General features: G+C 51.4%; 1 protein-coding gene across 4 annotated transcripts in view; it reads left to right on the top strand.

Annotated features, from left to right (window-relative positions):
- Positions 1 to 26,167, top strand: part of CPNE5 (copine 5) — an 86,283-nt gene that overhangs the window by 42,131 nt on the left and 17,985 nt on the right. For 3 of the 4 annotated variants that reach the window (XM_077161633.1, XM_077161632.1, XM_077161635.1), the window contains 4 exons: positions 10,558 to 10,661; positions 14,955 to 15,059; positions 21,729 to 21,770; positions 24,029 to 24,104. In XM_077161633.1, the coding sequence (XP_077017748.1) occupies positions 10,558 to 10,661; positions 14,955 to 15,059; positions 21,729 to 21,770; positions 24,029 to 24,104 (327 nt within the window). Of the gene's footprint in view, positions 1 to 10,557; positions 10,662 to 12,201; positions 12,296 to 14,954; positions 15,060 to 21,728; positions 21,771 to 24,028; positions 24,105 to 26,167 lie in introns of those variants that run through there. The other variant, XM_077161634.1, reaches the window with a different exon arrangement.

Below are 26,167 nucleotides of genomic sequence, written 5' to 3'. Positions count from 1 at the left end.
GCTCCTGATTTTGACCTGCCTGTCACAGGATTCTGTAACATTAGAGGTAGAAGGCAGCTCCTCCTTTTTATAGCTGAGCAGACCGGAGCCCAGGGGCTGGGATGAGCCCACCATGTGCAGTGGCAGAGCTGGGCTGCGAGGCCTGGTCCCCTGCTCCCACGCCAGGGCTGCTTCCACAGCCCACTGTGCCATCACTCACATGTCCTTGAGCCCAGGCTGCCTTGGCACCAATGCTGGCAGAAAGAGGGGCCTTTTTAGTCTGGGAGCCTGGGTGCTTGGCATTTAGCTGTCATTTTTCACTTTCTGCTCTGGAGTCGGGTGACGTCCTACGTGGGGTTGAGGGACTGAGTGTGTGTGTGTGTGTGTGTTTGTGTGTGCGCACGTGTTGGAAAGTCAGAGTCTGAAATTCCAAGCATCCCTTGGTTTTGCTTTTTCTGTGGGACTGTGGAGAGCTGGAGATGGGATGCTGAAGGGGCTCAGGGCACCTGACCTGACAGTCAACAATAATGATAAACTAGGATGATGAAAATAGTCATTAATTGTCAAGTGATGGGCATTTTACATAAGTTATCACTGTTCCTGACAACCCTAGGAGGTAGACACTATTGATATAACCATTTTACAGATGAGGAAATTGAGGCTCAGGAAGGTTAAGTCTTAAGTCATCTGTCAAAGGAACAGTAAGTAGCAGCGTCAGCCAGATCCTAAAACTGGGGCTCATTCCCCCAAACCACCCAGGCTGGAGTGCCTCTGAGGTCAGTTAGGTGCCACAAGGTGGGAAACTGGCGTGTCCCAGGGAGAGGAGGAGGTGGCAGGGCCAGAGGCGGGAGGGGTGGAGGGAGCACAGAAGAAGCCTGGGTTAACCTGGGAATCCAGCTTCCCATGGGGCAGGCAGGGGTGAGGGTGTGAAACAGGATTTTCTTGACTTTCCTGGGCTGTCAGTGTGATCATTTTATCAGTTATCTATCAATACTTACCATATTAGAAATCAAAACTGGGAAATTTAATTTGTAAGGTAACAATAATGAACCTATACCATGTTCACATAAGCAACCCATTTTTAAAGAATTACTAGATTTTCCAAACCAAAACTCATTTAATGAGAAGAGTGGCCTTGTTTTACATTTTTTGCAAAATCTCTTTAATGACTGGCAATAGAAGACAACTGGCTGTTCCTGTATGCTTCTGCAGTCAGTCCATTCTGATATCACTGTCATGTCGTCTCTGGAAAACTTATGAAGATAGTTTTGACCTCATGGGCTCCCTGGAATTTTCCAGGCCATACTTTGAGAACTACTAGTATCGAGGTAAGATAGTGTCAGCCAGCGTTAATTGAGCAATTACCGTGCACTCTCTGAACTAGGCACTGTGATAAGTAGTTTACATGTATCAACAGATTTATCTGATATAATATATAATGTAATATACAGGATAATGTATTATGATATCTGCTATGTTATGATCCTCATTTTACAGGTGAAGAAACTGAAGCACAGAGAGGTTAAAAGATTTGCCCAAGGTCACACAGCCACTGAGTAGAAGAGCTGATATATGAACCCAGGATTTTGATTCTAGAGCCAGAGCTTTTAATTGCTAGGCTGTAGTGTTACTAACCCTGCTCTCAGGGCCTTACAGTTGGAGAATAAGATGCTCGAGATAGAATTGAAATACAGGGCAGTGTGGAGATGATCGAATCAGCTTATCTGGAGCTGCTCATTTCCGGTTGCTCTGCTTGTGTCTTTACCTCAGTGGCTCTGGTGAAACCTGACCTCAGGCACATACCCACCCCCACCCCACCCCCAGGGGAGTGTGCACCCTGCCCCAGTGCTCACGGAGGCTCTGTTATGAATATGTGACTGAATGAATAGGAAGTAAGTGTTTAGGAGCAATGAAAATTCTTATATCCGCAGCTGCTGAGGGTCTGGGCGCTATCGGGGTTCAGACAAAGGAGAGAACACAGTAGACATGAAGCACAGAGCTTCTGTTGAAGCTCCTGGAGCCTCAGTTTCCCCACTTGTATAACGGGGCTGACCAGGCTGCCATGAGGATTAGAGGGAACCCTGAAGGGAGTGGGCCTGGCTCCTGGGAGAGGTGTGCTAAATCTGAATTCCTTGAGGTCAAAATTCAGTAGCACCACCCTATCCCCTCCAGGCTTCTAGCCCAGCTGGAAACTTCCTTTGTAGTTTATTATTAAATAAGGTAATGTAGACGAAAGTGCTTTGGACATTCTAAAGCCCTGGACAATGCTGGTTGCTGATACTGGTCTAATATTCCCGGGGTCCCCGGGGACCTTTCTCCCTTCCTCCTGAGACCGCCAGCTCCTTTTCTTCCTGGGCATCTTAGGCTGGGTTCTGTCTTTTCCTCGAACACTTGCAAGGAAAAGAGACTAATTCCCAGCATCTGGCTGAATTAAAATAATTACTTCTGAGCGGCTTTTCTTCTGTCATTATAGCTCGGCATTCAGTGGGAGGATCAAAGGAAGAGGGTGGAGTCTGAGAGATGGTTTTTCACCACAGCAGTGCTTCCTGCTCAAATGAATGCATTCTGCAGAAGTAGACAAACCCTCCCTCCGTGCGTGGGGCCGAGCTGGGCCTGGGAGCGGAGTGGTTGTGTGGGCACGCGGCGGGGACGGCTGAGGGGTGGAGTGGACCCCAGCGCGTCACCAGCATATCTCAGTAGGTTATATAAAGTCCTTGCTAATCTAGAATTTAAATATGGAGAGAAGTTTTCTACAGTCAGAATTTGATGCAAAATACTAGTCAGCGATACTTGATGTTGGCGATGATGAGCTTAAGCTTATTTGATTATGCTTAGCAGGAAAACTATTGGCATCTGCATCGCCCTGACCGTTCACCAGGATTCTCACCTTTACGGTTTTATTTGATTTTCATCACAGGGGTGGAGGCTGGCTGCGTGGGTGTGAGTGACCCTGCTTTACAGCTGTGATCATGGGGCTCAACCACTGAGTCTTAAGGAGCGTGCCTAAGGTGGCGGGCTTGGAGTCCAGGCCTGGAGAGCTTTATCCTCAGGGCCTTTCCCTCCCTGGGGAGCTGCGGAGCTCGTGGTGCAAAGACCAGACATGGGTCTGCTGCTGTTTGCCGGGGCTCGGCAACCTTGAGCAGGATGGCTGTGAGTGGTGGAGGCTGCGGTTCTGGAGCGAGGCAGGAAGGAAGTGTTGGTGCAAGGACTTTGGGCTCAGAGTCCCAGAGTCCTCACCGTCTCCCAGAGGGCCACACCTCACCTCTCACAAGCCCAGGATATAACAGCTTCACACTGCCGCTGCCTCGAGTTCAATTCAGCAAACATACATTGACCCGGTCCCTGCCCTCCTGGAGTCTCCAATTTAGTGTGGAGAGAGGCATGCCAACCAGCAATCACACACACCAGTGGTCCTCAACCCTGTCAGAACAATTGTCTCTGTTTTACAACAACAAAAAATTTTTTTCTTACCATATGATCATTCCATTCTTGGTACAGCAAATATTTTATAACACTCTTCTTTGCTATTCTGAAGGAAAATTTATGGGTGATACAGGTGAGAGATTGAGCCCTTGCAGCTATCTGGGAGAAGATTTTTTTTCCAAGCAGAGAGAACAGCCAGTGCAAAGGCCCTGGGGCAGGGGGAGAGTGATGGGTGGTGTCAGAGAGGTGGGGCGGAGTGGGGGCCAGATTGTGCGGGAAGCTATAGCGGGAAAGTTTACAGCCTTGAATCCTGACAAAGTCAAAACTCGCCTTATTCTAAAGACAAGCTTTAGGGAGAGCCCAGTTGCTCCATGTAAGGAGGGGGAGGGGGAAGGGCCCTGGGAAGGAGGGAGAAAGAGAGATAAGGAGGAGGAGGTAAGGTAAAAGTCGGTGGAAGAGGCGAAGGTTTCCTGAGATTCAAAAGGACACTGGTTAATGCTTAGGAACGAAGTTCCTAACACTGCAAATGAGCCTTCTGCATGATACATGCCCAGCATGCAAACATTTAAAGGCTAGTTGTAACTTTTTGGTCTTAGAAGTAATTTCTCTGGTTACAAACAAAAATGAAAACAAAAAACATATTTCCTGTTGATAGAAAAGTAACACGTTCATTATGAACAAGTTGGAAAATACAGAAAAGTATAAAGAATAGAGAAATCACACAGAGATAATCATTGTTGACATTCTGATGTATTTCCTTCAATAACTTTTTCTCTAGGGGTATATGTTTATAGTTGTTGGGTTTTTTCATAAGATTGGAATAATATGATATCCAGGTTTATAGGTTTATATCCTGCATTTTTTCATGCCATCAGGTATCCTTGGAAAAATGTTTTTAACAGCTACATATTATTCTATTGTGCAGATGGGCCGCACTTTATTGAACCGATTCTCTTCTAAGAAACAACATAAATAATTCCGCCCTGAACACTCTCATATCCAAATCATTCGGTTTTTATTATGAACTTTAGCTGGTAGATTTTGGTTGGTATCCCAGACAGACAGGCTTTACGAGTAGGAGGAAAAATAATCAGTCTGGGGATTTCAGACTCTGAATGACCAAATCAACAGATGCACAACTGATTTGGTTGATTGACGAGTCAGTCATTACAACGACCAAGGAAAACCAGCTCGGCCTCAGCGCAGTTATTACCGTCGCTGCATGAAGGTGCAGGTCCGGGGCGCAGCTGTGCTTAAACAGGCGCTCGCCCGTGGTATTCCCTGACACCCCAAAGGAGGCCTGCACCCTAGGGTCCCTGCCTCTGTAGCCTTGACCTTGGTAAGCCAGTGCTCCAGGCCCCTCTGTGACTGCAGAAGCCACCTGCCCCTGGGATCACTTCCCACTGCGGGTTGTGCCCTCCTGCTGGGGTGCTGAATTTCAGAGTTGTGGTTAATGACTGTTTTTCCTTTTAACTGACTCTTTTTTTTTTTCTCAACTGCACAAGACGATGTACAAATTCTTGGACATTTGGCAAATCCCATGACCGTGACAGATGCCACCATGGCCCACCACCTATTAGAAATGCTTCTGTGGCCCTGTGTGTTGCTCACCTGCTGTCACTTGACCTCTCTAAGCCTCAGTTTCTCCATTTCTGAAATAGCTTTATTTAAAATTTAGATAAGGAGGTGCAAGGGTAGTTCAGTGGTAGAATTCTCGCCTGCCAGGTGGGAGTCTCAGGTTCAATTCCCAGCCTGTGCATTCCTGCCCCCCCCCCCCCCCAAATCAACAAAACGGCGTTTCAAGAACAGGATACCTACATGGAAAAAGAATGAAGTGTGACCCCTACCATACAGCATGCAAAAAAAATTAGATATTCTGCTCATCGTGGATTTGTTTTTACATTGATTTTGATTTTTTTCAATACTGCATTAAAATATTTATTTTGACTACTGAGCTTTTCGGCAGCCCTTAAGTTTTGTGCTAGCATCACCTGTGTTCTGGCTTTGGGGGCTGCCAGCAAGACCCAGGCCAGAGCAATCTCCTGGTTTTCCTGCCTGGATGTGGCTGCCCTGTCCCCAGCCTTCAGCCCATCTGCTAGCCCTGGGCTCGACCTCTCGCAGCCCCTTCCTGGGGGGCTAAGGCTCCAGAGCAGGCTGCACCGCCCAGGCGGGGAAGGCAGTTTGCTGTATTCTCCCAAGTAGCCTGATTAAACATGCAGAAAGATGCAAATTGAGGCGATCCTGCTGTTTTAGAAGAACTTAATATGGTTTTTAAAACGATAGGGTGAAAAAGCAGAAATTGCAGGAAATTATATATCGCGGGAGCTGCTTTATCTCCAGCGTGGTTGATTCCAGCGATGCTTCTAGTTTGGGGAGAGTATTTCATGTGCTTCCAGGCTGAGGCTGAACCTCGGGTTCTCAGCTAGAATTTGCTGCCCTGTTATACCGCCAGCCTAGTCCATTTTATTGCCTCCTCCCCCAGCCTCTTGTTGGGCTCGCACGTATCTTTTTTCTTTTCTTTTCGGATATTATTGAAATATATTAACTTATCATGCATTCCATCCAAAATATACAACTGATATCTCACAGTATTGTCACTTAGTTGTGCAATCATCATCCCACTCAATTTGAGACCGTTTTCATTGCTCCAGAAAGAAAATTAGCAGATAGACACACAAAAAGAAAACCCAAAACACCCCTTATCTCTTCTCTTCCTCTGTTATTGACCGCTAATGTTGGTGTGGTACACCAGTTACTGTTGATGAAAGAATTTTAATATATTACTGTTCACTCTCGTCCGTGGCCTGAGATAGGTGTTTTTCCCCATACACCACTCTGTTATTAACTCTGTACCAGTGTTGTACATTTCCACTAGTTCACGCAAGGATTTATTTAAATTCATAGTGTTAATCAGTGACATACATGACTCTAAACAACCCCTTTTGCCCAAATTTGCCTATAATACAGCACTATTCCTTATATTCCCAATAACAAGCTACCATCACCTCATATCTATTTCCAAACATTTTAAGTTCAACCTCATTATACATTCTGAACATATTAGGTTACCGCTCCCCCTTCTCTGGCTTCTGTCTATTTCTAGGTATCCTATATTCTACATTTTAAGACTCTGAATTTACATATTCTAGTTCGTTCATTAGTGGAATCATACAATATCTGTCCTTCCATGCCTGGCTTATTTCACTCAGCATTATGTCCTCAAGATCCATCCACGTTGTCACGTTTCAGGGCCTCATTCCTTCTTACAGCTGTGTGGTAGTCCAGCGCATGTTTATACCACGTTTTGTTTATAGTTTATCCACTCATCTACTGATGGGCATTTGGAGTGCTTCCAACTTTTGGCAATTGTGAACAATGCCACGATGAACATCGGGGTTGCACATATCTTAAGGGCTTGATTATTTCGCTAACTCAAATTTGTGGGAAATAGTTGAAGTCTCACTCAAAGGACTGCTGAAATAAGCACAGTCCCCAGACCTTTCGCCTCCATTGCACAAGAACCTCCCCATGGGTGCACGCCCGTAAGGAAGGAAGCTTGCCTTCACTACAGCCAGAAATCCCTCAGAAGGTCTGTCTCATTCCCCGTGGGCTCCATAATGGTATAATTGTACAGGTTACAAAGCAGGCTTTTGCCAAATGTTCCTCTGACTGTATTATATGTTATCTAGAAATAACCCCCCTCCCCCCAGCAATGCCTCACTTTTTGTCATCTTTGGGAAATGAGGTGTTTGCACATGGACAGATTTTTTCCAGTTGGCTGACTTTCATAGCCAGTCTTTTATTTATTTATTTTAACTCTTCTGCACAGAGGTCTTTCTAAAATGGATTTCACACTTCTCTGACTTCTAAAACTGAGGCTACAGAACATGACTAAACTTATCTTAATGATTCAGGGTCATCGTTTGGAATCTCAGTTATTAGTCTTTGGAACCAGGCTATCTTGTTCCAATTCCAGCTCTGCCTCTTAGTAGCTGTGTGGCTTTAGGCAAGGATGTTACCCTCTCTGAGCTTCAGTTTCTTCCATCTGTAAAACGGAGATCATAATAGTACCTACCTCAATGGGTTGTTGAGAGCATTAAATAAATTCATGTAAAAATAGTGTCTGGCCCATATCATGTAGATCAATATTATACTGCTGTTTTCGTAAGTTAAAAAGCAATAGCATATTGGCTATTTCATATGATTTCACCCAGCAGTAGGCTGTGCTCTGCAAGTGACAACTCCTGATATTGCAACTGCTGTGTGCTAGGCACTGTGGACTGGTATATTACATACACCATCTCCTTTAGTCTTCCCAGCAGGCTCACAAGGGGGCATTATTGCCCCATTTATTAAAGCAAGACATAGAGACATAGTGAGGTTAAGTTGCTTGGCCCAGAGCTGCTCAGCTGTAGGTGGCAGAGCTGGGACTCCAACCAGCTGGCTCCTGGCTCCTTTGTACCCATTCACTCTGCCAGGTGCAGTGCCGGGAGAGTGGCCCTCCCAGAATGCAGAACTCCTGATGGTCCCGGAATTTTGATCCTTTAAGTTCTTGTATTCCAATATTTCTTTCTTTTTTTTTTTTATTCTTTTTTTTTTCACATGGACAGGCACCGGGAATCGAACCCAAGTCCTCCGGCATGGCAGGCGAGCATTCTTGGCTGCTGAGCCACCATGGCCCTCCCAAGGACTCCAATATTTCTGATCTCACTCTCTTCCTGATCTCATAGGGCCCTGAGGGGTTCTTCTAGAAGGCAAAACTAAGAGCTTTTTGCCCCTGGATTTTGTGACTTAACCACTGCAGGTTGAGCATGTTGTGTGTGGCTCACCTGTGTTCACTCAGGTTCACACAGGTACACAGGTGACCTCCCGATGAGTGAGAGGTCTTTGTGATAGCATCCAAGCCTGGGGAGGCTGGAGGGAGCCTAGACTTCCAGACTGCCCCCTTGAGTATCAGCCCCGCCTGCAAGGACTGGCTGCCTCAGGAGCCCCTGCTGCCACCCCTGCCCCGGGGTGCTCTGTGTGGTGTCAGCACCCAAACGGAAGCTCCCAGGCTTGAGTGACCTGCTCAAGACCAGGGGGAGCTGGGACTGGAACTCAGAACTTTGGGCTCCTCATTGCTCCTGGTGAGCAGAGGCCAGTCCTCTCTCGTGCCTCGCTGCTGCTGCTGCTGCTGCGGTTTGCCTCTGTGAGTTGGAGCCAGATCCCACTCCATAAGCCTGTGGCCTGTGCAGTCACAGAGGGCCCTGTGTCTGGTTCAATGCTCTTCTATTGCCGCCTTGCAATTCTTAGTACTTTTTGAACAAGGAGCCCTGTGTTGTCACTTTGCACGGGCTTCACAAATTATGTCGCTGGGTCTGGGAACAGCCTCCCTGGCTTTCTCCCTTCTCAGGCCATGGGGAGGGGCTGCTATCCAGCAGGCATTTGAAAGTGCTCCCTCCATCCAACCTGGGAAGTGGCTGGAACTTTCTCCTGGAGAGAAGACAGTGCCTGCCCTGACACAGGGGACAGACTTAGAAGGCAAAGGTGTTTCTGGGAGGGCAAGAGGGTCAGCTCTGAAGCCTACCTGCCTGGACTGCTCCCTGGGTGACTTTGATCACATGACTTAACCTTGCAAAGCCTCGATTTCCTCACCTGCAAAATGGGGAGACTAGAGGCATCACTTCCTAGGGCTGTTAGGAGGATTCAGTGAAACTGTGTGTGGACAGCGGAGGCTTAGCGTGGTGCCTGGTGTCTCCTAAGCGCTCAGCAGGGCAGTCATTCCCTTATTCCAGGCTGAAGTCTTAGATTTCTCCAGAGACTCTATAATTATTGGAGCATCTAAGATCTTGAAAGCCCCCTCTGCAGCCTTCCTTCTGCCTCTCGGGTGGGTGATGACGAGAGGCATAAGAAAAGCTGCTATTATCTGAGCTCCTCTGGGCGCCGGCCATGCTGCCTCCCGCACTGCCTGTCCTCAGAACCTCCCATTAAATGAGCATTTCTGTCCCGGGTTAAGCAGAGCCACAGCCCTGCCTGTACGAGCCCAGAGTCCAAGGAAATCAGGTGATTCTAAAGAAAGCAGGGATGCAGACCTTGCAAAATGTAATTTACTCTCTCTCAGGGAGGCCTAATGGTGCACTCAAAGTGGCTTGGCTTGGAAATCAGTTTATATATGTTCAAATTTCTGCTCTACCAGCTACCAGCTGGTGATCTTGAGCAGGTTACCTAACTTCTCTGACCTCCAGCTTCCTCATTTGTAAAAAGCGACAAAAGATTATTTTGAGGGCTAGGTATGGGATGGGGTGTGAAATGCTGAGCTCAGAGCCTGGCCCACACAGATGGAACCTAATTACTGCTTGTTGAGTGACTGAATGAGTGAGTGGAGCTCTGAGCTCAAAGAGGCCAGCAGCGGGATGGTTGTGGGCCCCTGTGAGCTGAGGGTGACGGGCTGGGGGCCATGTGAACCGAGGGAGCTGGGATCCCCTCTATGGCCTGTGCCCTCCTCACTCCGGGTCAGCTTTGGTTTCTGGGAAATCAGAAAGGTAGGCTCTGGCCTCGGCCTTGGAACCTAAGGTTTCTCAGCTACAAAATGAGTGACGTCCCTGCCAAACCTCCCTTGAGGGTTGTGTGGGTGTGAACATGGCTGCTTAAACCTGAGCGTTCTCTAGGAACACAAATGAGGGAGTGAGGCAGTTTGAACAGAGCAGGGGCTTTGGGGTTAGCAGTCCAAAGCTCAGAATGGCCCTGGGATGGCTATTTCACCCTCCGAGTCACTCCTAAGACAGTAATGGAGTGATGTGCAAGGTACGGTGAGAGGTTGCTTCATGCAGCACTCTGCGAAGCAGCTCGCACACTGGGTTGCTCAGTCCTCACAACAACCCTGTGGAATGTGTGCTGCCAGCCCCGTATTACAGAAGGAGAAACTGAGGCCCTGAGAGGTTCCCTGCCTCGCCCAAGTTCACGCAGCTACGCAGCGGTTCCAGAATCCACCCGCGCCACCACCCCACTGCTCCCTAGAGCTGCTCGGTGGAGGCATTTGAGGATGAAATGAAACTCACCAAATCTTAGCCCTGAGGTGATCCCCACATTTTCCAGGGTCCTGGGCTGTTATCCCACAGGGTCTGCACCTGCTCCATCCTTCCCCTGCCTCACTCCCCCTGTCCTCCCTCCCACCAGGATGTCGCCACGATGCAGTTCTGCGCCAACAAGCTAGACAAGAAAGATTTCTTCGGGAAATCCGACCCCTTCTTGGTGTTTTACAGAAGCAATGAAGATGGAACGTGAGTTTTCCTGCAATACTTTGCCCTTTGCCCTTTCTCAGCCCCTTCTGAGGTCAGGGATGGAGTGGGACTGTGGGGTCCTGCCAGGTCCCACGGCCTGTCCTCATCTCCCTGCATGCCCCCGGGGACTTTGCTCAAGGTGGGGGCGGGGTGTCTCTGGGTAGAAGTCTGGGGCTCCAGGGCGATGTGAATGGGGCTGGTGGGTGAGGTCAGGGCAGCCTCCTAACCAGCAAGGCCATTCTGATGCCCAGGCAGGTCTTGGTGATGGTGGGTGGGAGGGGGGACTGGGCAAGAACAGAGCCAGGGCTGGGTTAATGGGGCCCTGGTCGCCCCCTGGGGCCCCTGTGAGCGTCCACTTGTTCTTCCACCCTCATAGGGCCTCCTCCCTGCCCACTCAGCATGGCGAAGCCGGACCCCTTTTCCCGCCTGGCCCGCGCTCTGCCACAGGCTTCCTACAAAACTCCAGATGTCTCTGTAGCCCCCATTTCCTCCCCTCCTCTCCCTAATCTAGAAACCACCTACAGAATGATGAAAACACACGCAACACGTCGGCACATGTAGGTCGGGAATGTACACAGTGGGACAGATTCTGGGTTGTGGGTTAGGGGACCCAGGTCCTTCCTACCCCACTGCTGTGTGACCCCAGCAAGTTATACCTCCTCTCTGGGGCTGTTCTCACATTTGCAAAATGGAACTGGTTGACCTCCACCATCTCCTTAAGTGCCACAGTTCTGGAAGGCTCTGGCCACTTAAGGGCCCGAATTCTGCAGAACAGGAAAGTGATGGGGCCAGGGAGGTTAATTAGAGAAACTGCTGGAGAAGGGGAACTTGCGAGAAGATTTTAAGGAGAGGAGGAAAATGGGTCCATGGGGGAGGAGCAGTTAAGAATAACAGGCTGGAGAATCAGTGTATGCAAAGCAAGCATGCCCGAGCAGAGAGCGGGAGGGTCCTGGCCAAGCTTCCCTTCAGTTGTGGAATTCTGGATGTGTGTGTACGTGTGTGTGCGCGCGCACGTGTGTGTGTGTGTGTGTGTGTGTGTGTGTGTGTGTGTATGTGTGAGTTGGACGTGCAGGAAAGCGGCAGGGAGGAGGTGTGTTTCACTTCAAGGGGAAAACCGATTTTTAAACCTGAACTTACAAAACAGGGAAATTAGGTATGTCATTTGCATAACAAAAGTATTCTTTGTTTCACCAAAGGACTCGCAGCAGGATTTCTTTAAATAATTCTTGTTGACTTTGACTTGACTTGAGGGGGGAAGAAAAGAGCCCCAGCATTGTTCTGGGTGCCCACAGAAATGTCCGCGCGGGTCCCCTCGGGAGGGGCAGAGGGCTTGTTTCAGAGATCAGCCCCCCGCTGGCCAAGGGGAGGGAGGGCTTTGTGGGGCAGGCAGGGTGCCCACGAGGTTTGGAATGACTGTTCCAGCACAGCCAAGTGGAGGATGGATGGGGAGGGGGCGGGGGAGAGGGAGCGACTCGTGACTGACACGGGGAGCAGGTGGGAGGTGCTGGGAGCGCCCAGGCGAGCTGCGCAGTGGGAATGGGGTGGGGGTGGGGGTAGACAGCACAGGGACGTCACCGGGTAGGACTTGGTGGCGTGAACTCCAAGCCATAGCCCCTCCCTGGTGGTGGAGCCAGGTAGGAGTGAGGGTTGGGGGGGTGGACCCCAAGTGTTGTAAATAGCGAAGGAGCTGGTCAGATGGGGGAGGTGGTAGTTTTTTGGGGGGTGAAGTTCACGTGAAGCATGGGCTGGACCTCCCTGAGGGGGTTTGCTAAAGGTAGTTAAGAGGGGGGCCAGACACAGGTCCCAGGGTGCACAGGTCAGAGGCTGAACTGAGAACGGTTGATCACTGAGGGTTGGGAAGAGACAAACTGAAGGTTTGGGGAGACCCCCCTCCCCATTACAAGGGGGAAGGGAGGACCTCCAGGGGGAAAGCTCACCAACCACGGGAGGAGGGAAAGGAAAGGAAGCACCTTAGCACCCACTGGGTGCCTGGCTGCACCCACCCTGTCTTATCCCATCTTAATAACTGCCCGGGAGCCTGGGTGTTCAAATGTGGTGACTGCTGGGCTGCCTTAGCTTTTCCACGTTAGGCAAGTCTCTAACCCAATAGAACTTCCTGTAATTATGGAGCCACTAGCCACCTGATTTGAAATTGTTAATTTTATTTCCCTTCAGTTCATTCAAGTTTAAATAGCCACAGGTGAGCAGTGGTTACCATTTTGGACAGTGCGGCTATCTCTGTGCCTCAGTTTCCCTGTTCGTAAAATGGGGATAATCATGACACCTCCCTCATAGGTAGGTGTGAAACTAAATGGGTTAATACGTATGATTAGAACAGGTTGGCAGCGTCAGCTGCCGTTACTATCCCTGCTGTACAAATGAGAGGGAAGCTCAGAGAGAGAAAGCCACTTGCCCAGGGCTGCATAGCTGGTAAGTCGCGGCACTGGGACAAGAGTCCACATCTGTCCCTAACACCCACGCTATGAGTATGTGTCAGATTGAATTGAGGTGAGCTGTGAGCTGGCTGCAGGGCCCATCTGGGGTTCCACAACAGGGGCTGGTCCCCCACGCAAGTGCAGCAGGGGACTGGGGGAGGGTGGGAAGGTCTGTGGATTTGGTCATGGGGAGGTGGTACAAAGGTCAGAAACAAATTAGACTGAGTGGAATCAAGGAAGGAACAAGTAGGGAGGACATGGGTCAATGGCTTAGAAGACCTGCTCAAGAAGTTTGACTGGCAAGAGAGAGGACAAGTCAGTGGCTCCAAAGACATGGGAGGCAGGGGAGGGCCCCCCAGAAGGTGGGTGATTGTTCCAGGCTCCCGCACACTGTGACTCTGTCACTGCTTCTTATTTTCCTCTCTGCCAACCTCCACCCCCCCCAGCCCCCTCTTCCTGCCCCAGCCATGGGCACTGCAGCCCCTCCTTCCCCCAACCCCCGATTGCTCTCCGCGTCACCAGCTCTGGGGGCTGGAGTGGGGGTGGGTCTCCCACATGGATCTCCATACTCTAGTGGGTGGGCGAGAAGGAGCAGAGAAGAGAAACACCGAGCTGCGGTGACAGGAATGACATTTTGACTTGAAAATTGCCAGAGAAGAAATGACACAGGCTGTGTGGGCACAAGCAGAGCCAGGCCCTTACCCCAGTGACCTTTCCAAGTGGGCTCGTGGCTGGGGCGGATTCTGCGGGATCTCATGGAGACCGTCTCCCTGCCTCCAGCCCCGCTCCGGCTCCCTGCCGCCCCTCCACGTGCCAGGGCAGCCTTCCAGGACAGGCGTGGCATGGGGAGTGGGCAGAGGCTCTGGATTGGGGCCCAGCTGGGCGAAACTCATGCTGCACTTTTAGTTTGCAAAGCGGGTTCGTGGATTCAGATTGGAGAAGTTGAAAGAATCTTAGAGATCATCTAAGCCAGGGGCTTTAATTTGGAGGACTGCATATCCCTTAGAAAAACCAGTGAATGCTATGGAAACACTCCCCGGAGAAATACATTTATTCATTGGTTCGTGCAAAAAGCTTTTTACTGAACACTTACTGGTGCCTACTAAGTGCCAGGCACCATTCCAGATACTGGGGAGATATTGGATCAAAAAAAGAGAAAACCCCTTGCCCTTATGGAGCTTATATTTTAGAGAGAGAACATAAACAAATAAATAAGGAAAAACTACCAGTCAAAATGTCAAATGATGACAAGTGAAATGGAAAAAAAAAAAAGCATGGAAAGGGACTAGGGGATGTTAGAATCAGGGGACCAGGGAGTTGTAAACTTTCGATATGTAGCCAGGGTGGGTCTCACTGAGAAGGCATTTGAGTGAAGACCCAAGGAAGTGAGGGACTGAGCTGTGAAGTGGAAATCTGGGGAGGGGCTGCCCCAGGGAAGGGAACAGCAGGCATGCATGACTCCTCCACCTGCTTTCGCCTGTGAGCCTTCCATGGCGTTCCAGTGAAGAACCTCTGATGGCGGCCCACTCGCTGGGTCTCTAGGGGAGGAAATGGGGGTTCAGGGAGGGAAGGACCTTGGGTTGGCCTTGGCCTGGGGCTGGAACCCACATCTCCTGACACTCACCCCAGGGCTTGTCCCACCCATCCCAGTCTCCACCTGGCGCGGGAATCCTCTCCGTGGCATCGCCAGGAAGTGGCCACCCGGTTTCTGCCTGGACGTGCTAGGAGCAGGCAGCTCGGCACATCACGCAGCCACAGTTTCTGCTGTCCGGGAGGCGGAGCTGTTAGCCGGCTGGCTCCTCCACTGGCCTCCTTGGGTTGGGGCCCGACAGCCTTTCGCTCTCTTCTCCTTCGCCAGGTTCACCATCTGCCACAAGACCGAGGTCATGAAGAACACGCTGAACCCCGTCTGGCAGACTTTCTCCATCCCTGTGAGGGCCCTCTGCAACGGAGACTATGACCGGTGAGAGGACGTGTCCCTTCCTGCTCCTTTCCCACTCCTGTGCCCTCCCCGTGCTCGGGGCAGCCCCAACGATTGGAATAGCGCCTCCTGGAGCTGTGCCATGGCTGGCCCTGCCCAGGGTGGGACTCGCAGGGCTCCATACCTGGCCCCTCACCCCACCCCACCCCACCCCAGGCAGTTTCTGTCTCTTCATATCCTCGCAGTCCTTCTTTCCCCACCGCGTTCCTCCTGGCCTGGCATCCCCACTGGTGGGAAACTCCCCGGGCTGGGGGCCGGGAGAGGTGCCTGGGATTCCAGGAAGCCCAGGTGGGTGCCCTGGTGTGCCCTAGTCTGGTCCCAGAAGAGGGGCAGGTGGGGGTGCTCTAGATGCAGACAGAGTGGGCCAACTCCTCGCAGACGGACTTTGGGGAGTCAATGATAAATGGGGTTGGGGTGAGTGAGGAGGTTAGGTGCAAAGAACTTGTGAAACTTTTTGATGTCATAGCCTACTCTTTTTTGTTTTGTTTTGTTTTTATTACCCCGCTCTTACACGTGTTAGTTAGCATCATCATTGTTGTGGTGCTTAAAAATTGTTGAGCTTAGATAGCAGATACCTGGTTTCCAGTCCTGGCTCTGTGTCCAAAAAGCACTGTCAACCTGGGCAAGCTTTGACTTGTCTGAGCCTCATTTTCCTGTTCTGTAAAATGGGTATTAAAATGTCTGCATTGCTGTTCAGCTCTTTTGAAGCTTATCAGACACAACCTCCACGAGAAGGTTTTGGTATGCACAAAATACCAAATTCAGCATTAAGTTCACAAGTATTTATTGCATCCCTACGATACGCCAGAAATTGTGCCAGATGCTAGGAAATCAGCAGTGAACAAAACACACCACCTTCAACCTCCACCCACCTCGTGGAGTTTGCATGCTAGTGGGGGAAGCAGACATTAATCGAATAATCACACAGAGAAACATGTAATTACAAACTGTGGTAAGTGCTGGGAGCAAGTGGAGGAGATGTGTAAGATGGAGGCTTCAAGATAGCGTTGGCCTGTAAGTTACCGGAAGTCATCCCAGTTTCGGGGAGAATGCTGCAGCTCAGGTGGGCTCACTGCAGGGCTGCCTGGAGCCCCTCTCTTTGGGGAAACTGGGCCTCTGCAGGCCACAAGGACAGGAACACTGGCACATCAGAGCAGACTTCTTAGGGGGCCTGGCTGGTGGAATCGGCACAGGCTTTCTAGGGCTCTACACAGGGTGGTCACTGAGAGGGTAAGTGGGGTGAGGCAGGGTGGAGGGCATGGGGGAATGGATGGCTTCTCTTCCTAAGCACGCCTCTTTCCCTCCAAGTAAACCTTCAGACCTACTAGGTCCTAATCCTGGAAATGAAGTGGCTCCTTTCCCTGCCTCTTGGCTGGGGTAGAAAAACCATGATGTGTTCTGCAGGTGATAATTGAGTGCATGCTGTGTGCTGGGCCCTGCACCTCCAGCTGTGTGGCATTCAAGGGAGAGGAGCCACATTTCCATCTTCACGGAGCTTATGGTCTGAGCTCAGGGAGCTCAGATATGCACACATGTATTTTAGATAGCTAAATAATTGTGCAGGACGAAATTAAGGGCAAAAATGCACATCCCGGTTTAAACAAACCCCTGTTACGTGTCCAACTGGATTCTGGGGCTTCTGCAATGGGTAAAGGGATGAGTGGACAGTCTGGTTGGAGCAGTAGAGTCTAAAGAAGGTTCAGGGAAGGCTTCCTAGGGACAGGAGCTTAGGAAGGAGAGGAAGAGGAAGGGAGAGGGGATTCTAGATAGGGGGAGGGGAGCACATGGCAGTTAAACTCTTGCAGAGTGGAAGGAATTGGGAATCCCCCAGCCCCACTGCCCTGAGGTTCTTGGGGGCCCAGCTGACCCCCCATAGCCCTGCCTGCCTAGGGAGGGCTCCTGGGGCCTCAGAACCCAGCCTTGTCAGGGAGGATAGGGTGGGCACCAGGGCCCACCTCCACTGGAGGAGGTGAGTGTGTGGTGGGGAGGAGTCCAGGAGGAGGGGAAGGCCAGGCAGGCTGTGCCCCTGCCCCATCTCCCTCCAGGATGGCCAAGACTCTGGGGGTCAGCACTCAGGCCGTTCCACATTGCAGGGAACAGACCGACTGTGACATAACTGACAGCGGTGTTAATCGACGAGCCAGGTGTGTCACGCTGGCTGGGCGAGCTGGCAGGCCTGCCCCCTCCGAGCCCTGGTGTAACCCACACACCCAGTAGCCACTCAGGAGGTGGTTGGGAGCTGTCAGAGAAGGGATGGGATTGTGCAGGGAAGTGAGGCCATTATTCCTCTCTTTCTGAGCCACCTCTTGGAACCTTCCAGAACACATACAGTTTAATCCCTACAGCCATGTCTTCAAAACCAGCCAGGCAGCAGGCACCATGGACTATACAGATCCTCTGTTTTAGGTTGCCCCCAGGCCAGGTGACAATAAGAGCGATGGCTTATTATCATGAAGCAGGCCCTGCTCTGAGTGCTTTACATATGTTAACTAATTTAATCCTCCCAGGAGTTAGTATCTCCTATGAAGGAGGCACTAATTCTAATCCCGTATCACAGGTAGGGAAACTGCAGCCCAGAGAGGTTAAACAATATGCCCAGGGTCTTACTGCCAGCAAACCATAAAACCAGGATTTGGTCCCAGGCAGCCTGGCTCTGGAACTCTGGGTTCTGAGCCCTGTGTCCTGCAGAGCTGGAATTGGGTTGCATTTGGAGGAGGGCGCCTCCCTGCGTGTCTTGGGCTAGGGGCAGGTCTGTTTTGCGATTGGAGGTGGTTGTAGTCTTGAAAGTAAGAAAGGTCCTCCTAGCTTTAATGCCCAGTGATTCAGAGTGGAGCAGAGAAGGAGATAATAACATGAAGGACACAAAAGGTCCCCACATCTGCCCGGATAGGGTAGTAAAAGAGCCAGAAATAACTATGCCTAGGGGCTGGGGGAGGGGACAAGATAAGGTGGCACCATGGGCAGAAATGGGAAGAGTGAGGGGAAGCTGGATTCTTTCTTTACTTACAAAGATTTGCCTTATGCATTTTTCTTTTACAACCTATATGCACCTAATTTTTAAAATTAGCCTTTTTAAATTATAAAAATTATTTTGTTGTCAAAATGAGGAGCTGCTGTAGAGAGGTTTGAGAAGAGAACAGATGAACATAATTTTAGCTGCATGGGGAAGGGGACAGCTGTGGGACAGGTGTGGCGATGTCATGCTTTGTGGGGAGGGGACAGAGGCAGGGAGTGCCCAGCAGGGCCGCAGGCAGGGGTGGGTGTCGCAGGCTGGGGGGTGAACCTGCTCCCTGGAGGATGTCAGAGCAGGAAGAACAGGTGGTCGGAGAGATTGGAGGGACCCGGAGAAGAGGGCAGCAGTTAACGGGGCCAAGAGAGGAAGATTCAAACAGAGTATCAAGTATTAATTGTGATAAGGAGGATGACAACCAGGGATCTGCTGAGGAAAAAGTCGTTTTGTTGGAATGAATGAGGGTGGAAACCAGTTAATATGACCAAAACCACTGAGTATTTAGGACAGGAGCCAAGTTGTATCCTAATTGTCTTAAATACCCGATCTTATTTAAATGTCACAGTAACTCTAAGAAGGTGTGTAGTAGTGATGTGTCCATTTTACAGACGGGCTAATGGAGGACCAAAGATTTTATAATTTGCTGGGGGCGGGGAGGTCCAGACTAGACGTCTCTTCTGGGTTATACTCTGGTTTGGGGGGGGTCCCCCTGTCTTTTGCTATCTCCAGTCCAGGCAAGTTCAAATCTAAGTAACCCACCTGAGCAGAGCTGGAGGCAGAGGAAATGGCATTGCCTAGCCCCCTATCCCCTCCCACTAGTGGGGTAAAGTGGGGTGATCACAAGTAGCATTTCCTTTGCCAACCCCCAATTTCCCCTATCTTCTTGAATTTTCTGTGACTTGAGGATTTGTCCCCGTTAAACCAGTTTCCTCCGGGAGGGGCTGCTCACTCACACCTCCACGTTGAAGGTGGAGATTTTAATCGAGGGGTGTTAGGGGCTCCAGGCCAGCTGCATGCCAGCTCCAAGTCGGGTCCGGTGCTGCTTCCTTAAGGCTCTCTGGGTGTTAGACTGACTCAGTCAATTTAGGACAAACCCCTCGGGTCCATCAGCCCTCTAGGGGCCGTGTAAGCAGCAGGGAACCATAGCTCCTCCTCGCCCAGGAAAGACCTGTGAGAAGGAAGACCTTGCAATTCGGGGCGCAGATTTACCCACAGACAGAGCCGCTTGGTGTGCAGGGAGCGCAGCCTGGCACCTGCCAGCCACCTCATTGCTGCCGACCTGCCAGGCTCAGCCACACCCTGCTCTGTCACCCCGACCCCCATGTCCGTACGCCCACAGGACACAGGCTCCCTCTTCCGAGACCTGGGGACGCTTATGATCAGCTGTGTGATTTGGGGAAAGCCATATTTGTGGTCTTGTGTTCCCTGCGTGGCCTGCCCCCTGGCTCTGAATCTCTGGGGGGTGGGGCTTGGCATCAGTATTTCTAGAGCTCCCCAGATGATCCTATCACGGGTGCTCTAGGGGTCCGTGGCTCTGGCTGCCGTTAGAATCAGCCAAGGAGCTTTTCAAATCTACCTGTGCCTGAGTCCTATCCAGACCAATGAGATCACGCTTTCTGGCTGTGGGGTTTTCAAATGACCCCCGCGGTTGCGTGGGTATCCAAGGCTGGGACCGTGACGGGGCCCTCCCACAGCCTCTGGGCATCTGGCTGTCACTGACCCAGGGTCCTGGTTGGAGGAAAGGACACCCCTTTCTGGGGTACCTAGAAGTCCCCAGCAGAGCTGGCATGCTCTGAGGAAGGCACTGGAGGCAGCTAAGCTGGAAGAGAGACGCCCGCTTTACAGGGCAGAGGTGGGAGCCCTGGACTGCGAGGGCGTGGGTGTTGTCCCGGCTCGGTCCTTCACCAGCTGTGTGACCCTGGGCAGGTCACTGGGGGTCCTCAGGGCTCAGTTTCCCAATCTGAAATGAGGCCGTCACTCATGTGCTGCAGAATCCCTCAGGAAGCCTCTACCATGCGAATTCCTGGGCGCTGCTCCAGAGCTGCCGGGCCAGAGTTCAGGGCTGGGCCTGGGGGTCTGTAGGTCTTAAAAACACCCCCATGGTTCTACCGGACGGCCAGGCTTAGATGCCTCTGAGATCACTTCCAGCCCTGTCGTTCCGGGAATCAGAAGTTGCAGAGCTGTCCAGGCTCAGGTATTCCTTGATTTAAGTATGTTTCATGTGAAAAACTATCCGAATGTAGGCAAATGGCAAAGTGGAGAGAAGGTGATTTTTTTTTTTCAATAGGGAACCTCCCATGTGCCAAAGGGGTTCTACCCACTTGTCTTTGCGGCTACTCTGCAAGGCTGTCATTATCCCTACATTAAGGGTATGGGTTTGTAGCTCAGAAAGGTTAAGTGACTTCTCTAGTCACAGCTGGGGGGCCAAAGTCCAGCCTCTTCAGTCCACGCCCCAGTCCCTTTCCCGCTCACCAGCCCTCCTTCACTAGCCTAGTTTTTTTTTTTTTCTGCTTTCCACTCAGGGACAATTCCTTTAAAAGTTGGGCTTCTCTGCTTGCCCCCATTTTACACAAAATTTACAAAAATCCAGCCCATGCACAGGCTCCCTCCATTCCAGAACAGTTTCTGCCCTGCTGCAGGAGGGTCCGCCCCCACCCCCCACCCTCTTGCCGGGCGCATCTGTAAGGAGACAGCGCCTCCTTCTGGGAGCGCCAGAGCCTGAAGGCCAGCTCATCGCAGCCTGGAGGTGGGCCAGGGCCAGGTGCGGGATGTTGGGATGTTAATAGAAAACAAAGCCGGGACAGCTGCCTCTGCGTCCTCCCCTCTACCTCCACGTAGGACTGAGGGCTGGAGCCCTCCAGTTCCCCAGACCTCTCTCACCTCCCCAGACCCTGATCCCACAGAGGAACTCTGGCAGCTGGGCATCCCGGGAGGACTGAGCAGGCCACACCAAGGGTTAACCAGCAATCCTCCACCTCCTCCCGCCTCTGGTCCCTTAGCCTGTTGCCATGGGAACATGGCTAAAAATAAAATGAATTCCCAGAGCCCAGCCCCATGCACAGGAGTCAAAACAAACTAATTAAAGCAGCCAGGCCAAAATGTGAAGATAATTACACCCTCACTCAGGAGCCAGTCTGGGGATGGAGAAAGCTCAGCAGGCCATCCCAGAATCAATGCTGCTGGGCCCATCCCTGAAATGTGGGGGTGGCTCCTCACTGCTCAAGCCCCTCAGATCCCGGGGGGCTGCCTCTCAGTCTCCTTACCGCACCCCAGAACAACCCACCCTGCTCAGGCCTGAGATCTGGGGAGCCCCAAGTTCCCTTTACAGTGGCCCCACCCCCTGATAAATCCACAAGTATGGCCAAGGAGAAGGTGGGATAAACTGAAGTCTGAAGCTGTTTTCTGCTACATCCTTGAAATTCTGGGATGTTCCTATACAACTCTGGGGCTGCCTCTGTCTCTAAGGCCTTTGCTAACTGTTCAAGAAGGCTCTGTGGTCTCCCGGGCGGCTACCTCCCCAACCAGGGGTCTTGGTTGCATCCCACATCCCCTTCTTGCCCAGAGGCATCAGGAAGACCCTGTCCTCAGGCCACATGGATGTGGGGACAGGGCCATCCCACCATAGGCCCTTTGCCTTACAGGACCATCAAAGTGGAGGTGTATGACTGGGATCGAGATGGCAGGTAAGTGGGCAGGAGGGCAGAAGGTGTGCAGGGAGGGAGGCAGCCACTGGGGAGGGAGGTGGGAGAGCTGTGCTCAGGACCCACCCCAGGGCTGCTCCAGGGGCAGAGGGAGGGGCTGGGTTAGGCTTTAGGAGGGCTGCTGTTATGGTAGCTCCTCCCCACTCCTCTGCACCCAGGGCCAGAGTGCCTCTTTTCTGCAAGATAGGGTATGAGGTACGTAAGAGGGCTCTTTGCCTCCAAATGGCTATCCAGTGGCCAGCCAGTGCCTGAAATCTCCCCATCTTTGGCAGAATTTAGGATTTTCTGAAATGTGCATGTTCTCAGGGACAGATCAGTGACCCTGAACATTCATGGGCATGTTCTCTGTGTGAAGCCTTGGGCTGAGCACTGTGGGACAACCAAGATGCAGAAGCTGAGCCCTCTAGAGATGTACAATCTTGTAGGGAGGCCAGTCGCAGACAGATAGCCCTCGGTTCATCCGAGATGCCATTTGCAGAGAGCAAGGACTGAGGGACCAGGCCATGGGAAGGGTAAGCTCTGATGCACAGAAATGAACTCATAGGAGCTGCGAGGCCTGCTGAGCAGGGCTGTGCTTGTTGGTGGGAGGTAGTACCCACTCAGGGTCCTTGGGAAGCCTTGTTTTCCCCTTCTTTATATCTAAGCACCCCTAAGGAGACAGTGTCGCTGGAATTCACAGACGAGGCCATGAACAGGCCTCTTGCAGCTTTGGCACAGAACACACACTGGCTGTTGGACCAAATCCAAACACGTCCTGACTTTTGTGGCTCCCTCCACTCTGTGGCACTACAAAGGGTTGGCTTAGAGGGGGCTTTAAGCCTCCTAATCTCTACTGGCACCTCCCAAATCACGATGTGGGCAGTGAAACCGTTGTCTCAATCTCATGTAAAAGGCTATGAAAACCCAGTTTTAAGTTAGGTCCCCACGCCTCCTTCCAAGGAACTCACCTTCCGCTAGACTTTCTAGGAGAGGAATTCCAGGGGCAACACCACCTCCATTAACTTGCCCCGTCCTTCCCTCCCTCCCTCTTCTCTTCTTCCCTTTAACTACATCACAGCCAGACAAGTCAGCTTGTTTCTACCGATGATTTGCCTCCTTTTACTCTAGAGTGCCTCATACTTCTCATTTACTTGGAATATTCTCCTTTTTCTTGTCAGCTGGGGACAGACACCAAGTGTCACTGGGTCCCGCCCTTAAAGAGCTCAGTGTCTAAAGGCTGAGAGCTGTAGACAGGTAGTCTCAAAAGTAGCCCTTAAGTGTGGGCTCAAGAGGAGACAAGGCCCCAGGGACACCTCCTGGGCTTTCCTCTCCATCTAGATGCCCCAGTCCAAGACACTGGAAGCTGTCACAACCACTGCCCTCTGACAGGGACAGCAAAGGTTAGAAGGGAGCAAAAGGCGCTCTGCTTGGAAAACATTTTGCTACGCTTGTATATAGGCACAAACCTACGGGAGAGACGGGGCCCCAGGAGGTAGAGGCACTGCAGAAAACACCCCCCGCTGCCTAGATGGACGGAGCTCTAATTGTCACTTTAGAAAATGTTCTTGGGAAAATGTCAGATATATAGAAAGTAGAAAGAAGGGTTTAGTGAATACCCTTAGCCCATCCCCTAAATTTAATAATTGTTCAATTTTGCCATATTTGTTTTGTCTGTGTTTTGCTGATGTAGTTTAAATTACGCACCTCATGGCATTTCACCTGTAAATATTTCACTGGGAATGTCTGAAGAATAAGGGTATTTTTCTGTGTAACCACAAATACCATTATCCCACCTGACCCACTCACTAGACAATAATTCCTGAGTACCATCTAAATAACATCTCATGTTCAAATTTCCCCAAATGTCCCTAAAATATCTTCTGTTGCTGGTTTGTTCAAACCAGAATCCAAGCAGAAACTTGGCATTGCATTTGGTGCTTATATTTTCTAGAACACTTCTGACTGTTGCTGTGTAAGAGTTTTTCCTAACCTCCTCCAGCGCTGGGCTCTACCCTTCCCAGAGCCTCTTCCCTCCAGAGCCCCGTTCCTCCAGGACCCTGCTCTCTGCAGGGCGTTGGTTTTCTTGCTCCAGGAGTGATAATGAATTCTCTTCCCAGGGACCCAGACCGCCTGCTGGCATGTGCCCCTGGAGCAGAGGCCCCTGCAGAACCGAGAGGCAGGGAAGGGATGTGTGAGAGGGGAGGGGTGGGCCGGGGTGGAGCGCAGCAGCCGCGGGGACTCACAGCAGCCTTCTCTTGCAGCCATGACTTCATCGGGGAGTTCACCACCAGCTACCGGGAGCTGGCCCGCGGGCAGAGCCAATTCAACATCTACGAGGTGAGGCGGGCGCTCAAACTCTGGGATTTGCTTTGAGGGTCACTAAATAGGTGCCGGTCACCGAGGACAGCAGTGTGCCAGGCGCTGGGCTGGACACGGTGTGCGGTCTCCCTTTTGATGGGTATTATTGTCCCATCCTTGGAGAAGTTAGGGGACTTGCCCGAAGTTGTGCAGTTCGGTAAGTGGCAGAGTCTAGAGGCAAAAGACCCAAACCACTGAGTCACAGTGCCCGCCTAAAGAGCACTTCCCACGAGGGGGCGGAGAAGAGGGGGGTTGGGGTGGGGAGGGGTGGGGGGGTGGGGACAGTTTTAAGGGAAGGTTTCAGACTTGAGGCCCGAGGTTCTGAGTTCAGGAGGAGTCCAGTAACCTTGGTCCAGACCAGGCCGTGCCTCTGGATAAGACGCCCAGTCTCGGGAGAGACTAGCATTTGTCCTCAAGGGACAGTTTCAGAGCTGAGCCTTTGCTAAAGCGTGCTCTCCCACCCAGGTTTGATTCCCGGTGCCTGCCCAAGTTAAAAAAAAAAAAGTCACTCAATGTGCTCTCTCTCCTGGAATGTCCTCCCTGCCGACCACCTCCAGCCCAGATCCCACTCTTCCAAGTGGCCTTCCCCAGTCTCTTGGACTCCTGTGCTTTCTCCCTTTCTTGAACTTCCAGGCACAGCATGGTCCATGCCGAACCCACTTACCCATGGATATGACCCTAATAACTTACAACCCTAATAACTGCTTAGGTCCAGATCCTCACTTTGCCACTTACTAGCTGTGTGACCTTGGCTATATCAATGAACCCCTCTGTGCCAGTGCAAACTGAGAATGAGATAAGTTAGTACAACAGCACCTGGCCCTCTGCAAACACTACGTAAGTGTTGACTTTTGTCATCTTTTGAGCACCTGTGTGCCAAGAGATTTCCATTTCATAACCACCCTGCATTGCTGGGGGTGTTACCTTCATGTTAGCAGCTATCCAGCTAGTAAAGTGGAAAAACTGGATTTGACTCCCATCACTTAATCCAGATCCTTTTATACTTCTACACTGTCACCCTTTACAGCTTGTTCTGTGTCTTGTGCTCCCAACAAGATGGTCAACTCCCCAAGGGCAGGGGAGGTGACAGCCCCTTCTGCTGCCTGGCCACGTGCGGTGGCAGGGCAGTGCTGGGCACACAGTAGGTTCTCGTTTTAAAGTCACACCCTGAATTAAATCGAAGTTGAAGGGGCCCTGATACAGTAAATTGTTTTGTTTTCTGCATCTCCAAGGAGAGGGGATGTCTTTTAGCCCCTTCATCCCTCTTCCCCCGCCACAGGCTCCGTCTTTTTCTGGTCTTCTTTGAGGAGGTGTTTAGGGAGCCTAAGGGACGGGGTCAGAGCTCTTGGATTTGAGCTTCTGAGAATGCTTGACAGGCTTAGAAGAGTCAGCAATCTCTCAGGCTAAAAGGAGTAAGAATTCAATTTATTTGTTTTCTCGGTCGTTGGTTCCTGCTCCTTTACAATCAACAAGAGAAACGACAGGTTTGGGGAACAGAAGAGCAGTCTACACACATCAGAAATGCCGTCAGGTGGAAAAGGAATTAAACTCCTGGCAGCCAAGAGGGCAGAGCTTAGACTGGGGGGTGGGGGGAGGGGTGCCACTGGGGAGCCTGTCTGGGCTCCGGATGGCCTTTCTAGAGAGTCAGAACTGCCTGAAGAGGGAGCTGACTTCTGCCAGGAAAGACCCTTGTCTCAGGCCCTGTCGTCCAGCTGTCCGCTGGCCTTTCCGCAGATCCCATCTTCCAAAACTGACAGCATTACCTAAAGCCTCCCCGTGCCCCTCCCTCTCCAGCCAGCTGCTCTTCTCCTGTGTTCCCGTCAACAGCCTTGTCCACGTCTGGACCTTGCCCCTTCTTCCACCTAAATATTCTGCTGTTTCTCTCCTTCACTCCAGCCCGGTCGTGGGCCTCGTTGCTCCTCCCGTGGGGGGCGGGGGGTTAACAGCCTCCCCATGGCCTTCCTGCTCCCCTCCCCCTCCCCTCCAGTAACCAGAGTGTGCCACCAGAATGGCAGTCTGAGCACAGTGCACCCCGGCTTCAA

The sequence above is a fragment of the Tamandua tetradactyla genome, chromosome 5 (assembly GCF_023851605.1).
Source record: "Tamandua tetradactyla isolate mTamTet1 chromosome 5, mTamTet1.pri, whole genome shotgun sequence".
Classification (NCBI taxonomy): Eukaryota; Metazoa; Chordata; class Mammalia; order Pilosa; family Myrmecophagidae; genus Tamandua; species Tamandua tetradactyla.
This window is presented reverse-complemented; position numbering and strand designations above follow the sequence as displayed.